The sequence below is a fragment of the Ursus arctos genome, chromosome X (assembly GCF_023065955.2).
Source record: "Ursus arctos isolate Adak ecotype North America chromosome X, UrsArc2.0, whole genome shotgun sequence".
NCBI lineage: Eukaryota > Metazoa > Chordata > Mammalia > Carnivora > Ursidae > Ursus > Ursus arctos.
This window is the reverse complement of record NC_079873.1, coordinates 26,889,126-26,908,450: the sequence shown is the minus strand read 5'-3', so window position 1 is coordinate 26,908,450 and position 19,325 is coordinate 26,889,126. Positions and strand designations below refer to the sequence as shown.

Genomic DNA, 19,325 nt, shown 5'->3' with positions numbered 1-19,325 from the left:
GTAATCTATTATTGGCATTTATGGCCATTTCTGAATAAATACAAGTTTAAGTACTTTAAGCAAGTACTTTTCTTTTTTTTTTCTTTTTTTAGTAATATTTTTTAATTATATTATGTAAGCAAGTACTTTTAAATGACAAGTACTCTGGGATGGTTTCACTTTCCTAATGCTTAGTGGGGAAAGATGAATAAAATAAAATAAGGGCCAAAGCAGAAAAAAATAAAAATGCATACATTTTAATTCCATTCTGACTGAAAGAGCTTTACTGGGATCAATGAGGAGAACAGAATATATTTTAACAGCTCAGGTTCTTGACTTTATTAAATATAACAACATTAGTGAGAAAATTGTCACTTCATCTTTGACACAAATATAAATTTGTGTCCATATTTGTGAAGTAGCCATGCAGACACAGATTTGTAACATTTCACCCTGTAAATAGATAGATGGTTGTGTCTTAAAGCTACTAATTGCAACTTACTTTTTACTGAAAGTGAATTTTAGATTAAAATGGAAATCTGGAAATAACTGTTCATATTAGTTGATGGTCTTTATTTTTGTATTTTAAAAACCTTCGAATTTATATTTCACATGTTTTGAAAGAGAGCTTACTCTCACGTTATGGCAAAGTATTTTCCTTCTCATTGGATCGAAAAGTAGGGAACACTGATACACAATAAATAGCAAAGCGGGAGAATCATCTTGAAATAAAATACATTTCACCTGCTTCTATAGCCCACCAAGCTACCTCTGGAATAAAAGACCCTTAAATCCTTGTGGCGAAGTTTATCATTGTGTTAAAGATACCACAGATAGTGAAGTTGTATCTGCATTTGGTATCTCCTCTAGTATTTATAGACCTTTACAGGTGCCACTTGTTCTATATTTAACATAAACTGAAGAACCTCTAATAGTAATCCTAATGCTACAATTTGTTAATTTCTGGAAAGCTATTCTCCATGCTCAAGAGTTTATAATTTGACCTTCTGTAACTTTACACTAAAATAATGTATTAATAGGTACTTTTTTATTAAGAAAATGTACATTTTGGGGAAAGGTGGTTTCTTTGTTTTTTCAAATATAAACTGTTGTCTGGGCCTTTTTTTCCTTTTACCTTGAAGAATTTGCACAAAATCTTTGCCTTTGCAAGAGTAAATTTTACATGAAATAGTCATTGAATTTAAAGCAATAAAAATGATGTCAGAAGACTCAGTGCCCCGAGTTAAATATAATTAGGAAGTGAATGACACTCCTGAAGATGTAAAGCCCTGTTTAACCCTGAAAATATACATTTGAAAGTTTATGTTTATTTAGCCATTTGGCACTTAATAATAGCATGAAAGCAAAATGAAAGATGACTAAGAAATCATACTTAGCTTTAACAGCATGACAGAATACAGCAAAAGTGTAGGGCAAAAATTTATTTTGGAAATAAAGATTAAGAAACAATAATAAAAGGAATATATATAAAATGTCAGGTAATCCTTCTCTAAGAAAATATTGTCTGCATCTAAATCTTTGAAGCACCTTCAACAACACTGGTTTCATTTGACAAAATCAAACTAAACAGACTATGATTATGATTATGATTATTACGTAAAAAAGACAACACTTCTAGTTTAATTATCTTCAAAATTTATATGGTTGTACTTGCCTCAATTCAAGGTATATTACTTTTTTGTTAGCTCAGGCTGCCATAACAAAATACCATAGACCAGGTGGCTTAAACAACACACATTTATTTCTCACAGTTCTGGAAGCTGGGAAGTTCAAGGTGTCAGCCTAGTGAGGACACTCTTCCAGGCTTGCAGAAGCCACATTCTCATTGTGACCTCTCCTGGTGGGGGTGGGGGGACGGAAAAGAAGGAAGAGGGAGGAAGTGGGGTGGAGGGTGAGAGAGAGAGGGAGAAGCCGAAGGAGAGGGAGAGAGATCTTTCTTCTTCTAATAAGGCCACAATCCTATCAGATTAGGGTCTTACCATTATGATCTCATTTAACCTTACTTACTTCCTAAAGATCCTATATCCAGGTGCAGTCACACTGGGGATTTAGGCTTCAACGTATTAATTTTGGGGGGATATGATTCAGTCCATAGCACTTTTCTTACAGAACGTAATTTTGTTTATTAGCATCAACTTAGCTTAATGATTAAATGAATAAAACTTCAAGAGTTTCTTGTGTGGCTTCTCTATGCTTTGATTTTTATGGAAACACATGTAGCAATAGTCCTATCAGCCTAGTGCATTTTCCCATCAACCAGTGACTGCTGAGGCATTGTACTGCAGGTGGCACTCTTTTAAATGTATCCCTTTTCCATACACACACACAAAATGTAAAACTCAATTTTCCTTAAGATGGCAGTGTCTCCTGTTTTATTAAAATCTATTTAGCTGGATATAAACAAAACAGAATAAATAAAAATCAATAATGCATTAGTTCTGGGAAGATAGGATTTCTTTGAAATATTGAATCTGGAATTCTTTTTCTACCAATAGTGCATAGCAAAAATAACTATGCATGGAAACACACTGTAAGGTATATATTTTTTCTCCTGCACACAAATAAAAGCCTTACAGTCAAAAGGGCAGATGCTTTTAATTCCCTGAAGGGGGAAATCTGTAAAAAGAAAAAAATTGAATTTGCAGCCTAAACACTTTTTTTTTTAATGTACAGATACCTCTGTTAAAGAAACTAATACATTTTGTCGAGTATTTGGAATTCATATCAAAGTTTCGGTGTGTTTATTTTGATTGCAGCATTTTAAATTCTTTAAAGATATGCTTACTTTGCCATTTTTCATGCTTATGGCTGGATTCTTATATATTCATATCTATATTTGTGTGTGTGTGTGTGTGTGTGCATGTGATTGTATGTGTATAGATAGATTGATAGATTGATCAGAAGAGTTTCTGGGCTTTTTATTAAACCAACCAACCTAGACCCTGAACACTTACAAATTATAGGCACATCTGGAGAGGTGGTGGTGAAGTACAGATTTGTTAATGCTCCATATGAGAATGTGGAAGAATGTGATTTTGAAGGTTTTAGTTCTAAACACTGAGAAATGGAACACAAAATCAGGTCATGATTTTCTCTATTAATAAGGGTGAAAATTTTGTTTTGGAATTTATTTTTTTACCCCCATTGTGTGGCAAAATATACTTAAAGGGGCAGTGAGTTATTCTTTGTGTTGTTTCTCTGCAGACGTAAGACAGTTTTACAGATGCAATGATAATAAAATTGACCATTTTAAGTATTAAAGTATTGCCTCTTGAGAGAAACCGTATTCTTTCTACATTTTGATTCCTTACCAGCAAGAGCAAACCTCATTTGTCTATAGAGGATTGTAAACTTTGCCTATCCATTTGCAGATGACTGAAGGTTTTCTACAGGAAATCCGTCATTTCTTCAGTTATACTTCCATCATTCAGTATATTTAAAAAATTTGACCATAAATTGTTTTCATTTGTATTAAAGAAAATAATTACAGCTGCTTTTTTTTTTCCCTCCCTTTTGGAGAAAGGATCTCTCATCTTCCCTAGACTGTGTTTATTCACCACTAATAGACTATACTGTTTTTCTAAAATATTGTTTTTAAAAAGTAAGAAAAATATTATTTTAAAATGACAGAAATATTAAAGTTCCTGTTAAGTGGCTATAACTAAATCTGAATTGAAGGGGTAAACTAAATTACATTTTATTATCATTCTTTTCAGGTGACGGAAAGAAAGCAACAGTTGGAAAAATGCTTGAAATTGTCCCGTAAGATGCGAAAGGAAATGAACGCCCTGACAGAATGGCTGGCAGCTACAGATACGGAACTGACAAAGAGATCAGCAGTTGAAGGGATGCCTAGTAATTTGGATTCTGAAGTTGCCTGGGGAAAGGTAAAAACCCATATCACTGAAGGTTATTTTTAAGACACAAAGAAACACACGGTAATGTGAGTTTATAAGAAACTATTAATGTGGAGCAATAGTGGAAATACAAGCATTATCTTGCTTCACTTTCCCTTTCCTCAAAAATTCATCAGTAGCTTAACTCCGTATTTCTGAATCATGGTAAAACCAGCGGGCGGCTTTAGTAAGAATCTCCCCAAAGCTTGTTTAGAATTAGGGAGGTTATGAAGAAGTCCTTAAAAGTACATTCATCATTAGTCAGAAAGTGAATCCAAAGATGAGATTGAGTGTTCCCTAGCTTGCCTCAGACAGACTGCTTTAGAGGGATTCCACCACTGTGACCAGGGCAGGGATGGAGAGACTGCACACAGTTGGGCTGGACAGTACTCACAAGAGCAGCAGATTGCTGGTGTCACAATTTAAAAAAAAAAAAAGTCTCAAGGGATCTGTGCGGCCGCTGTCATTTCCGCCACCAAAGGGCCCAGGGTTTTCTTTAATCCTAGCTGGTAAATTCTTGCTCTGTCTCTTGACAGCCAGTCAGATATTTTTGCTCCCCTAAAATGTAAGGTCAGGGTGCTCATAGCTTAATTTTTTTTTCAGTTGATTCATTACTAGATTACTTGAAAGTGCATTGATATAAAGGAGATAGCTGATATTAATATGTTTTCACCTTAAACTTTGCTGAGCCATTAGGCATTTAAAAAAAAAAAATAGCTGCACTCTACCCCGTTGGTTTTTTTTTTAATTAGCAAACACTGGCTTGTATCGGTGAGATGTTAAAAAGATCTATGCTTTTTTTTTTAATTCAACAAGGCTATTTAGATTATCCAAAGTTGGGAAATTTTAATTGCATTATGTAAAAACTTACAACCATACATTCCACCAAAACTGAAAACTGATTTTCTCTATGTAAATTCAGAGGACAAGTAAATGTAAAATGTTGTTACATAAATATTTTTCAAGTAAATAGTAGTGAATGATTTCTTTTTCTTCCCTCTCAGAATTATTGGTAGAGAGAAGATGTTAAATTCCATCTTTTAGCTCAGGATCATATATGTTATGAGATTATTTAGTAGCAAGTACAGAGGGTACAGGTTAAAAATTACAGTGGCCTTATTTTTTTCCTTATTACCCAAGCAAGTATTATATTTTTTTGCGTGATAATTTAGTTTGAACCAATGGCAATCATGTACTTAGATGCAGGCTAGGCTGCTGTAAGAAATAAGCAAAAAATACCACGACTCCAAGAAGATAGCGGTTTATATCTGTCACTTAAGGTAGATAGTTTTGGATAGGGGAAGTAGTTTTGCTCCACGAAATTCTCCCAAGAGGTAGGTCCCTTTCATTGTATTGCTCTGCAGTCCTCTGGGTATTTGTATTCTTATGGTAAAACTTGGTCACCACCACACCTCCCTCCCAGCCCACAAAAGGGAGGGAAACCCAAAAGTGGAGGAAACCAGCTCTCTTTTAAAGATGGGTTATAAATGCTCTGTGCATTATTTTACCCATCTTTCATTTGCCAGAAGTTTGTCACATGACCATATTTAGTTTCTAGGGAAGATAGCAAAAGATGGGTCCTAACTGGGTGGACAATGTGTCCTACTAAAATGATGAGTAGATTTTGTTTGAGAAAGAGAGAATACATTCTGGGGGATGCATAGCAGTTTTGGCCCCAGCAGTATCACCCTGTATTTTGCATCATAAGATAAAGGTAGAGAAATACTGGGGCCCCTGAGTGACTCTCTCTGTTGAGCCTCCGACTCTTGGTTTTGGCTCAAATCATGGTCTCAGGGTCCTGGGTTAGAGCCCCACGTGGGGCTTCACCCTCAGGATTGAGACTGCTTAAGATTCTCTCTCTCCCTTTGTCTCTGCCCCTCCCCGTGCTTTTGCTGGTACTCTCTCTCTCTCAATCAATAAAATCTTCAAAAAGTAAAATAAAAGAGAAAGACCTTCATCCTCTGTTTCTCTTTATAAAAAACCCATGTCCTACTGATGACAGTTCCTACCATTAAGTACTCATAAACAAACAAGAAGACCCAGACAATGATTATGATCTATTAGAGGATGAAATACAGTAAAATATGCAGGGGGCAAGTAGTAGTACATGCAGAGGATACGTGAAAATCATCTAGGCTTTCTTCTCAGTCACCCCCCGTTAAAACACCCTCCCATTAAAAATACCTCTGATTGTTCATATCCAATTTAATGGGTATATTAGTTTGCTAGGTCTGCTGTAACAATGTTCCACAAATGGGTAGCTTAAATGGCAGAAATTGTTTTTTCCCTGTCTAGAGACTTAATTGCCTCTTTAAATTTCCTGTCTCCAAATTTGGTCACTTTCTAAAGTCCTGGGGTTAGGACTTTATCATGTGAATGTTGAGGGGACTTATTTCAGCTCATAACAGTGGTGTAGCTTTATAAATATAATTTGGAATGATACCATAATGGTGCACAAAGGAATAGAGCTAAAAGTAAAGGGGATTTTAAAAATTCTGACTACAATTTACAACTGACTGAGGTAGAAACTATGAAAGTATGGCACACAAGAACTTCAAATTCCACAGTCCCTTAAGGCCAATGAGTAAGTCACCTAAGGAGATATTTTTGCATTAGCTTTACCATAAAATCATTAAAATATCATACTATCATATAATTAACTTGGCAAACATTTCTAGATTATTCTTGTCATATTAGAAGGCTTGAGTGGTCTGGAGATGCGTCAGCATATTGAGTCCATCTGGGAAGTATTTTCCGTAAACCAAAGAGCAATACTAATTTGACATCCAACGAGAAAAAAGTATGGAAAAGTGGAATTTCTTTTTTATATAATAACTTACCACTTTTTTTTGGATCTTTTGAAACACTAAGCTGCTAATGCGGTAGGTAGGGGCGCCTGAGTGGCACAGCGGTTAAGCGTCTGCCTTCGGCTCAGGGTGTGATCCCGACGTTATGGGATCGAGCCCCACATCAGGCTCCTCCACTATGAGCCTGCTTCTTCCTCTCCCACTCCCCCTGCTTGTGTTCCCTCTCTCGCTGGCTGTCTCTCTCTCTGTCGAATAAATAAATAAAATCTTTTAAAAAAAATAATAAATAAATAAATTCACTTAGAGGGTGCTGAAACCTTTTTTCAAGAGTCACAATCATATAACAAAAACATGTGACCTACAGATCTAAAGCAGTCACATTTATGATAATTTTTTAAGATGAAAAAAATCAAACTCATACATGAAACCCCGTAATTCCGTAGTACATTCTCATTTCACATGCTCTCTTGGTAGATGGAGAACTTGACTCCAACTGTTAAATCTTGTCTGCCATTTCAAAGGATAAATGTCAGATTTTTTTCAAAATAAATTGAGTATTCATTTAAATGCAATACATTGAATGTACTTGCCAATCATTCCAAGTATTTTTGACTTGGAGAAAATTTGAATATGTAGAGTCAGTTTATTTTTAAAGTGTTTCGTTTACTTCTACTGAATTTCTTTCAGTTATGTTGATCTAAGAAAATTATATTTATTTACACATAAAAATATTTGAATGTCTAAATAAAAATAATCTTTTTTTTTTTTTTAAAGATTTTATTTATTTATGTGACAGAGAGACAGCCAGCGAGAGAGGGAACACAGCAGGGGGAGTGGGAGAGGAAGAAGCAGGCTCATAGCAGAGGAGCCCGATGTGGGACTCGATCCCGGTACGCCGGGATCACGCCCTGAGCCGAAGGCAGACGCTTTAACGACTGCGCTACCCAGGCGCCCCTAAATAAAAATAATCTTATACATCAAATTTAGTTACTAATGAAGTATTTACTTGACCTTTAGTTTATTCAAACAGAGCATACGTTCAAATATATTGACTACAATTAAATCCTTTGAGCTTTACTTCTACTCTATTTTAATTACACTTATTTATTATGTATCTAGTTCCAGAAAAAAATATCCAGAGTGGCTTATAGAGATACATATGATTCATCTGGTCAAGCACAAATAAATTAGAAAACTAAAGAAATGGGAAATTACAGTAGGAAACTTTGTACAGAAATATGCCCACAGTATCCCATGGGTAGTGGAATAGGCAGAGGAGGCTAAAGCCTCAAAACGTGGCACCAAGCTGGGGCACCTCGGTGGCTCAGTGGGTTAAGCGTCTGGCTCTTGGTTTCAGCTCAGGTCATGATCTCAGGGTCATGATCTCAGGGTCATGAAATCAAGCCCTGCATTGGGCTCCACACTCAGCATGGAGTCTGCCTGAGATTCTTTACCTCTTCCTCTCCCTTCTCCTCTGCTCCTTCCCCGGTGTGGGCTTGTTCTCTCTCTCTCTCCCCCCCCCCAAATATTTAAATAAAATCTTAAAAAAAAAGTTTGGCACCAAGCTTCCTATTGGGCAAAATAAAAAGTAAACATACTTTTTGTTTTTGCTTTTGTTTTTACTGTGCTAAGAACCCTTAACGTGAGATCTATCCAGTTACAATATTGTATTGTTAGCTATAGGCAAAACGTTGTACAACAGATCTCGAGTTTACTTATTCATCTTGTATAACTGAAATGGAAGTAAACATACTTCTGAGATTCAAAGTGTTCAAATTATTAAAACTATCATTAAAATAGTTTTAATGTACTATTGAGAGCATTTTTCTAAAATTGAGATACAGAAGAAAAATTAGACGGGATCATAAATGAGATAGCACCTTTATTAATATTCTTATAATAAACGTAATAAAAAGGCTTATATTGCCATTTTTCTCTCAGTTTGCTTCCGTGCAAAACCAGTGCCATGAGCCCGACCCTGGACTTCCGTGTCTTCTTCATGAATGAGTATGAGTATGGCACTGCAGGGTCCTTTTGATAGGCCAACAAAGTTGTAGAAGTGGACTTTCCAAAACAAAATCTCTCGTTTAGGTTTTACTCCTGCTCCAAATTCTATAGTCACATGTTCAAAACCAGAGGTGTTAGAGCACATAGCCCTCCCAAAAGATACTGAGTGCTGTATGAAACATTTCAAAATGTTTAAAAGTACTGTCCACTTGGGGATGACTATAAACCTGAGAATCTCTTAGGTATCTCAGATCAGATTTTTGGAGGTCTCAAGAAAAGAAAGAATGAGAGAACTTCCAGAAGTAGCTAGGATGGTGGCGAGGCTGATTAGCTGGAGGCACAGCTGGAAGCAAGAAAAACTGTCCTGTCAGCTCCCACCATATGCTTATACTTCCAGATTGCAGTTACAGGGGAAAAAGTGAATACATTTAAAAGGTAGTCCATACCATTGAAAGGTAAAAAAAAAAAAATTAAATTCAAATAACAGGAAGCAGACTTTTTAGAATAATAACAGAAATGAGATAAAAGTTTAATAATAGGAATTGAAAAGTTATACTGTTAATGGTAATTTGAAATTCCTAAAGCTCGGTAGCCCTTTCCCTGTATTTTAAAACTCAAACAGTCTGCCTCCATTAGAATGGTGATAAAGAGGGAAAAATTAATATTAAGATTTTGAGGGGCGCTTGGGTGGTTCAGTTGGTTAGGCTTCTGAAGATTTCGGCTCAGGTCATGATCTCAGGGTTATGAGATTGAGTCCTGTGTTGGGCTCTGTGTTGGGTATGGAACCTGTTCAAGATTCTCTCTCTCCCTCTGCCCCTTCCTGCCCCCTGCTCGCTCGCTCTCGCTCGCTCTCAAAAAAAAAAATTTTTTTTTGAAAGAGTGGATCACTCCCAGCTGCATGGTCTGGACAACAGAGATGGCTTGAGGAAACTGTAACTGTCATGTTTGTTACAGTTCCAGGATTAGACATTTTCTCCCCTCATACCTTACAAATCTCTGTTAAGGGAGTTTGCCAGGTTGAGATCAGAAACACTGATGTCTATAGAGTAGAAACAGACACAGTGGAAGGAAATGGTAAGGCAAACTAGAAGAGATTAGCAGCACCTGGAAAGTTTGAGTACCAGCACTGCACAGGATCCCTGAGCTGTCATGACAGCTTCTATCTTCTTGGACTACCATGGGCATTAACAATTTCACTTGCCGAGAGAACAAGGAAAAATATGTGTTTTGTTCACTGGTGTTTCCCTTGCACATAAAATAATAATGACCCATAGTGCATGCTCAGTAAATATCCATTCAGTGAAATGCAATTTAAGAGATGACAAAACATAACGAAAAAGCATTTTTTTTGAGAGAAGAGAAAAATGCTGACGTGCTTCTGACATTATGGTGTTAGAACAAATGGAAACATGAACAATCATCTGATCAAATACTCCCATTTTATAGATGTGAAAATAGAAGTCCTGACACACAGAAAATCCACAATTAAAATCCAATACTATCTTTGATTTCATTAGCTTTTTCCCCACTATAATTATTGTTAGAAGTTGTATTTTCTAATAATTTTAAGGTAATCTAATTCTAACATGACACAAAAAGGTATTTGTCATTCACAATATGAAAAATATACACAATGGCCAAATTTAAAATGCAGATTAAATAAGTGTGCATGAAAATTAAAAAAATGAAAATCCTGTGTGCACTTGTCTCCTATTATAACCTGTAGTCTGTCGCCACTGGTGTGATTTTATATTTTAGATTATCACTTGTTAATGTCTTAAAATCACTTTGATTAGTTGGATATAAGTCAGTTGATTCCCAATATCCCATTATGGCTACAATTATTTAGCATATGATTTGAGCACAAAAATATAACTGTAGGAAAGTAAATAGTTATGTGATTAAATAGAAGTTTATATCTCTGACAATCATTATGTTTGGAAAATGTAAGCTTCAGCAAAGTATGATTTTCTGTCTTAACCACTAGCAAATTTCATGTATTCCCAACTTAGTTTCAGTAGTCAAAAATTCAAAGCCATTTAAATAATTCAGCTACATTAAAGCCCTTTTAATATTCACAGTGTTATATAAAAATTAAAATGATCAAATATAATTCCCTGAAAAAATTATTTCAGTTCTTTAATACTTTAAATCCATCAGCTTTTTGGATAGTTCATATCTCCTATTTTTCATAAATTGACCATTAGATTTTATTAACAGTAGTGTCGGGATACTGAGAGTTGCCTGAAAGAATCACACATACACACAGATGTTGAATTCAATTCAGGGTGTTAAATAATGCAAAATAATTGATGTCTAAATAGCCATTTATGTAACAAGTCATTGTGATTTTCACTTTGATTTCAGGGACAGATTTTTATAATATTCAACATGAGGAAGAACAGTGATAAATTTCCTCAATTATCTTTCTTCTGTCACTTTAGTCCTAAAATTTAATGACAGTCAACTAGTAAAATCTCATCATTTTGTTTGCCAATTTGTTCTCAGCATTGGCTGCACATTGAAATCACCTGGGAAAATTTGAAAGACTATCAATGCCTGGAGCCTATCCCCAGAGATTATGATTTAATTGGCCTGAGTTTGGCCAGTGTCTCTAATAATTCAGAAAGTTTGAGAACCACTAGATAATGCAGTACAAGTAATCTTCTGAGATCTACATTCAGTTTAGTCAACCATGTCCTGTATTTTTTTTTTAAACAATCACCTTTCATAGTTTAAAGAGATCTGGCCTCTGGTCCTAGATTATCTGGATAATTGCTTCAACTCATCACTCCTCTTAGCTATAAAAGCATGAGAACTATTACTTATTTCTAAAGTCTGTTACACTATCATCCCCATGAAAAATTACATATCTTTTTTTAAAGCGAGCATAGTAATTTATCTGTGAAGTGAAATAACACTAGCAGACCATTAACTTGGTACAATGAATGCATCAAGCAGCTGTTACTTAGAAAATAGAACATCTGTTAAATGCCATTGGAGTCACTATTCACTGTCATTATAGTTATAGCTGTAATTTCTGTTCTGCACATTCTGCTATTATGAAATTCTTTTTTAATAGACAATACATTATTAATAAAAAGTCAATATACATTGCCATAAAATCCACTATTTAATGTTTTATATTCTTTTTGAGTTTATCATTATATTATTCCATCACATTAGCCTAATAATAAAATGTGTCCTAAACCACTAGCCATGGCAGAGAAATGTAGGGACCTGTGAAAACAATTAATATCATATTTTATCACATTTAAGACATTAGATTGTATGATGCACCATTGATTTAATTACAGCTGTAGTAGATGAAAAGAAACACTGCCACCTTAAACATGAATACAAATTCTAAGTGTCATGTCAATTTCAGAAATCTTAATATGTGATAAATGCATTTTATAATTGCAATAATGTAATTTTTAAGTTTTTTCCCATAACTATATTTTGTACCTAAAGGTGAAAGAACTCTCTCCCATTCCTGATGACCAGAAATGGTATAATATTTATGTAGACTGACTAAATGCAGAATCTACTTGCGGAAGGGTACCTTTTAAAATACCCTTTTGGGTGTGTTAGTTAACCCTTCATCCATATTAGAGGGAACTTGCATAAGAGATTAAGAAAGAGCTAAAATAACCCTATGATCCAGCCATTGCACTACTGGGTATTTACCCCAAAGATACAGACGTAGTGAAGAGAAGGGCCATATGCACCCCAATGTTCATAGCAGCAATGTCCACAATAGCTAAATCGTGGAAGGAGCCGAGATGCCCTTCAACAGATGACTGGATTAAGAAGTTGTGGTCCATATATACGATGGAATATTACTCAGCTATCAGAAAGAACGAGTTCTCAACATTTGCTACAACATGGACGGCACTGGAGGAGATAATGCTAAGTGAAATAAGTCAAGCAGAGAAAGACAACTATCATATGATTTCTCTCATCTATGGAACATAAGAACTAGGATGATCAGTAGGGGAAGAAAGGGATAAAGAAAGGGGGGGTAATCAGAAGGGGGAATGAAACATGAGAGACTATGGACTATGAGAAACAAACTGAGGACTTCAGAGGGGAGGGGGGTGGGGGAATGGGATAGACCGGTGATGGGTAGTAAAGAGGGCACGTATTGCATGGTGCACTGGGTGTTATACAGAACTAATGAATCATTGAGCCTTACATTGGAAACCGGGGATGTACTGTATGGTGACTAACATAATATAATAAAAAATCATTAAAAAAAAAAAAAAAGAGCTAAAATAAACAAGAATTTAGTAGCATCTTAGTAAAGCGAGAAAGATATATGGAAATGGTATCGTGGCACATTTTTTTTTAAAGATTTTATTTATTTGACAGAGATAGAGACAGCCAGCGAGGGAGGGAACACAGGCAGGGGGAGTGGGAGAGGAAGAAGTAGGCTCACAGCGGAGGAGCCTGATGTGGGGCTCGATCCCATAATGCCGGGATCACGCCCTGAGCTGAAGGCAGGCGCCTAACCGCTGTGCCACCCAGGTGCCCCACATTTTTTTTTTTTAACTAAATGTGTGAGTGAATGAAGACTGAACCTATGGGTCAGGAGACAGAGATTAAAAAGGTTGGGGGTGGGGAGTGGGAATGATAGGAAGTCAGAGAAGTTATCCTAAGAACCTAAGTCACTAGGAAATTCCAGGAAACCTTTTGGAAGCCATTGGACCTCTGAAAAAGTGAGAGGTCAAGCCCAAGTGGGCTATGTTTCTCTGCCCCTGTTATAGTTGTAGATGTGTTTCTATGGGACCAGATTATTAATCTTACACTTTTTACCATTTCACCTTTAAATAAAATTAACAAAAATATTTCCATCACATGATGGTGTGATCATTAGAAATCAACAGAATGAGTTTTTCCATCCTGCTAACCCATCAGTGTAATGAATTGATAAGCTGATGGCTGAATCCTGAACCTCATGTCATTTTAAATTAGACTCGAGTGATTTAACTTTTGGATATGAAGAATGAATAAGAATGTATATTCCATCCTTCACTGAACACATGGGTATCTTTATTAGGAGAAGTTAACCTATGCTACCCCTTTTTTATTATAAGGAAATTGGAGTAGCATTTGAAAATTGCTGTGGCTAGGAAGAAGTCGACAACACATTTATGTCTTTGAAATCATAGAAATTAGTGTTTACTGTTTTGACACTATGCTGGAGCTGGTATCAAATCTTACAGATTAAACATATGGACAGTAAAAATGTGTTAGCTTTAATGGCAGTTAATATTTAAACCGAGTTCTTCTCTTAGCTGATATTTTTCCTATGTCGTTAAGAGCCCCAGGTGCCAAGTGTGTAGTTCACATTAAGCTGCTGGTGAAACTACCGAAATTGGACTTATGATCATGTCATAGGTGAAAATAAAACTTAATATGCATAATTTTGTTTTTTACTCAGTCTTAAAATCAACACTAGAAGCTGTCACATTACGACAAGATTGAAAAAAAAAAAACTGAAAGTTGAGTTACAACTTCATCGATTTAGTCACTGAATTTGGACTTGTCCATTCAGAAGGGTAGACCCTTCAGAACATTCTCCATTGCTCACCCAGCACGGCAGCCGGAGAAGGCATGCATGCTGAGGATTGGATGCTTTTTAAGAGAAGGAAGTATCATGTTTTGTTCAACTCTTTCTCCCCATCTCACCAACCCCTTAAGAAACTACATTCCTTTGAGAGGTATGCATGAGGGTATGGAAAGAATGGCCAAAACAGTAGCTGGAGTTCAGTCTAGTGGTTCAGTTCTCAATACATCAGCAAGTATAGACATGCTTATGGTATGGAAAACTATTAGAGCTGGGAGAATGGTTCCTTGACATCACAAAATTTATCTTTTTGGTTTCCAGTAAGGATCCCATATTTTTCTTTTGGTGGCTTTTGATTCTGACCTTCATATTTTCTGTGTTGTTTGGCACATTGTCTGTAGTCAATCCAAACCATCCGATCCTTAATGGTGAACTTCAGTTTCAAGTATCACCTCTCCCTTAAAGCCATTCATGCTCATCGCAGCCATGACTCATCTTTGTCAATAAATTATGTTCTTTCTAGTATGATACCGAATTATTTGATTGCACTTTAGCCATTCTCTGCAGCTACACTGTGGGTAAATTTAAATCAGGGTATGCAAAGACTACTTCCTTTCTAATCTCTGGCAGTGATTGGCACAGTACAGAGTGGATATTAAGCACCAAAAGCAAATTCACTAACTGATATTTAATTGAGATCTTCAGAAAGCCAGATCAGTATATTTTTTTGAAGTCTAAGATGATAATAAAGTCATGATTTTAATTTAAAATAAGTCTGTTATACACCTGAAACTAATGTAAAAATACTTTTGTAGGAAAAATGAAAATCTGTTCAATGAGCACAGTATTTTTCCTAATGATAAATAGCATTTATACAAATGATTTAATACCAGTTTGTTCTTGAATGCCAAATGTGAAGATTTAACTCTAGGTTTTTTGACAGTAAGAGTGGAAAGAGTGAATCACTTTTGGCCATAAGCAGTGATGAACCACCATGATAGTCACTGCTTTTTTCAAGCTTATGTTCATTATGGCAATAACTTTCATGTCTTTGAGTTCTATCTTATAATATTGGGGAAGCTAAAGTGACACTAGAAATTATCTACATTTCCTGTTTTATTCTTCATTAACTGAATGAAGTATCCCTGGACATTAAACGTTTTCTCTTGAAAATTAGCTATAGAATTTTGGCAGATGTTTAATCCATAATAGTTGGTTGTGATCCATGAACTTTTGGCAACAGTATTTCCTAAATTCAAAACTTCTAACCTTTCTGAGATTTGGAAATTTCCATTGCCTTTAATTGCATTGCCTGGCATAGAAGAGACAAATGTCTGTGTATACAACTTTTTATAGCAAAGCCAAAATATAGTGTCATCTTTAAGACATTTTAAGAGATAATTAGCAATCCAAATACAAAGTAAGATTCAACTTTTTAAGGTGTTACTTTTGCAAATAAATCATCTCTGGTGACAAGCCACTAGTCTGGAATGAATGCAGGAAGGAGGGCATGTTCATTTGCCTGTCTTTCCGTATCTTTGACAAATACATCTTGAGTATAAGTTTATAAGAGCAGAGACTTTCTTTGTCATTTATTCACAGTGCCTAGAACAATGGCCACCATATAAGGTTTTAAAAGTTGTGTTCTACACAAGGATGCAGATGAAAGGAATGAAAGGGCTGAAATCTAGCCCATGACCATTGACAAGTCAAATTCCAGAGGGGCCGTTTTCATGCAAAGGAGGCATTTCTCATAATTTTCTTAAATTACGTAGAATCACCTATGTCATTACTACAACAGTGATGCCTTTAGTAGGAGCTCAGTAACATTGATGATTGCTACATGAAGGAATTCCTTCTATGAATAGCTAAGTTCACCCATGTAATACAGATGACACGTGCATTACAGATAACCCTTAAGTGCATTTGGCACTAATTACTTGAATTTCAGATATTTTTCTATTGGAAAAGAAAAACACAAATACAAAAGATTATCTTGGGTTAGGAGAAACAACATCTTTGTGCACAAATTACTTTATACAGTTTTTTTACCTCATTTATTCCCCCTATTTATGTGATGTGAAAGGCAAAAGCAAAATGTGTACACATAGTGATTTTGAATGCAGCAAGCCTGATGGTATAAAGGAAAGACAGCCACAGAGCATCTAAGAATTAAAGGTGAGTTACAAACTGGCCTCATAGAGACCCTTGCTCTTGGTCTCGATTACTTGGACCACCTCTGTTACTCTCCATACATGTTTCATTTGCCTCTTTGCAGGCGGGTTCCCTCCTCCTTATTACTGTTGCTGCTTCCCAGTGATTTTGTCTATGACTTTGGTTGGCGGTGAAGACATCAGTTCCATTTCTAAATGACTTAGCTGGTGTGTTATCACAGTCTCTGTATCTTTCAGTTAAACTTCTTGTGAGGATCCGGTCTGGCTTACCCCCTAGTGAAATGTCCCACAACTGTCTGAGGGCAAGAAAGGGATTGGGACAGAGGTAGGGAAGTGCAAGATGGTCACCTGGTCAGCTGTGATACATCAGCAGGGAAGGGCTGGGGGTAGAGCTGACTATAAACATTTCTACTAGGATCAGTTTTTCTATCAACTTTCTACATAATTTCTAATATTAAATGTGCTCATTTTCAAGTTTTGTAAGTCAAATCTTAGAAAATGGTGGCGTTCTCTTAAAGGTTTTCATATTGCCTCTTTATTTTCATGGGCCTCTAATTGAAATTAAAGTGTTATTTTTCAATTATGAATGTGAGCAGGAAACCCCAGTAATAGCAGCAGTTCCTGAAACTTTGCCACCAGTAAAGATGGCAGATAATTTTACATCACATTCTAGTCATTGTATATATTTCACGACACCAGTTACGGTTACCACTACTTTTAAATTATCCTAAGGATCTGCTAAATTATTATAGTAACACATGTTAGGAAAGAAAACAGGTATTACTATCTTACAATTTTTAAAAAGATATTTTGTATATTGTATTCCAGTAGAACTCCTTTCCTTTAAAATCTGGTGGACTTAAAAAATATTATTATAAGGAAGAGTCCTTGTGTTTCATCAGATTCCAAATAGGTTTGTGGCATCAAAATGCTGAAAGTGTCGGGGCGCCTGGGTGGCACAGCGGTTAAGCGTCTGCCTTCGGCTCAGGGCGTGGTCCCGGCGTTACGGGATCGAGCCCCACATCAGGCTCTTCTGCTGTGAGCCTGCTTCTTCCTCTCCCACTCCCCCTTTTGTTCCCTCTCTCGCTGGCTGTCTCTATCTCTGTCGAATAAATAAATAAAATCTTTAAAAAAAAAATGCTGAAAGTGTCTACTGTAGAAATACAAGAGCGCACTAATTGATGAATTTTCTAAAAGCAGTTGCTTATTTGTAGATGGGATTTCTGAGGTCTGTCTTCAGTCAGTACCTTTACAGATTAAGTAAATGTAAATATGTTTAGATGGACAATATGTATGTTTGTTGATGTAAACAATCATAAATAAATAGAAATTCATCATGTTTTTGTATACATATATGCTTATCTCTACCCAATAAGGAAACTACAATGTATATGGTATGATTTTCATCATCCATAAAGACATATGGAAGGTTTAAATCACTGAAAAATCTTACTGCAGTAACCATATACACAGCCATTTCAAAAGCATTAAATCTAAAGACTACAGTATATTACTCCAAGCTCAAATACTGTCCTTTTCACAGGCTACTCAGAAAGAGATTGAGAAGCAGAAGGTTCACCTGAAGAGTGTCACAGAGCTAGGAGAGGCCTTGAAAACGGTTTTGGGCAAGAAGGAGATGTTGGTGGAAGATAAACTGAGTCTTCTGAATAGTAACTGGATAGCTGTCACTTCCCGAGCAGAAGAGTGGTTAAACCTTTTGTTGGTAAGAGAAGAGGCTAGAGGATTTTCAACCCCTCTCCGTTATGAGAGAGAATTATGTATGCTTTGAATAATAATATTTATGTCTCCAAATTCCTCAACTTCACATAAATGCTAGCTCTTAACACCTATAACTATATTTTAATATTTTGCCATGTCTCTGCTATATTTTATATGGCGATCACACCTAAGTGTGATTTGACTGATACCATTTTTTTGTCTTTTAACATTATAGAAAGTAGGACAAACCTTTTAAGAATATTGTCTAACCAATATTATGTTATGGTATATCTCTGTAAAATTAAGGAATACCAGAAGCACATGGAAAACTTTGACCAGAATGTGGATTACATCACAAACTGGATCGTTCAGGCGGAAGCACTTTTGGATGAATCTGAGAAAAAGAAACCTCAGCAAAAAGAAGACGTACTTAAGGTAGCAAATAAAATATTATAAAAAGTAATTTTCTAACTGCACACCAATTATGTCGATCATCAAGGACTTCTTAATAAGAGTGAAAAAAGTTCTTCCTCTCTTCCTTCCTCCCTCTCCTCCTACTTTCCTTCCCTCCCTATTTTCTTAATTCACATGGGAGTTAATGACTTTGAAGAGTTTTGTAATCTGGATATCTGCCCATATCCACCTCTCAGCTAATTACACAAAACTTAAACTCTGATGACAGAGGGATTCCAGGATATATTTTGGTGTCATTTTTTGCAAATTCCTGCCCATTTGACTAGTTAGTAGTGTGTTCTTATATCTAACACAAGGATCAGTTTCCTGGTATCTTTCACAGCCTATCTGAGTAAACACCTGAAATTCAATCATCTGGACATTTTGCCTATGCAATGTCCAAATCTTCGTAATTAGTAGCAGTACTGAGCTTATATAAATCTGGATGTTTTTATTTTTAACCATATGTAAAGTAAACATGGCTTTGTGCTCTTTGTGTGCTGAAACCCATTATTAGGATGTCCTGAGTCATCTTTCAGAAAGGAAACTTAATCTTCATTTAAAAAAAAAAGGCACCTATAAAAGGATATGAGAGAGATAATGTGTGACTTTATCTTATTGATGCTATATTATCTCCATTTGATAACATCTTTCTCAATTAGGAAGAGTTGAATTTTTAACAAATTTCATTTAAATT

At 35.8% G+C, this 19,325-nt stretch overlaps 1 protein-coding gene across 17 annotated transcripts in view; it reads left to right on the top strand.

Annotated features, from left to right (window-relative positions):
• DMD (dystrophin) overlaps window positions 1–19,325 on the top strand; it is a 2,358,181-nt gene that overhangs the window by 1,152,674 nt on the left and 1,186,182 nt on the right. For all 17 annotated transcript variants that reach the window (XM_057310259.1, XM_057309646.1, XM_048213297.2 and 14 more), the window contains 3 exons: window positions 3,717–3,887; window positions 18,000–18,179; window positions 18,482–18,610. In XM_057310259.1, the coding sequence (XP_057166242.1) occupies window positions 3,717–3,887; window positions 18,000–18,179; window positions 18,482–18,610 (480 nt within the window). The remainder of the gene's footprint in view (window positions 1–3,716; window positions 3,888–17,999; window positions 18,180–18,481; window positions 18,611–19,325) is intronic.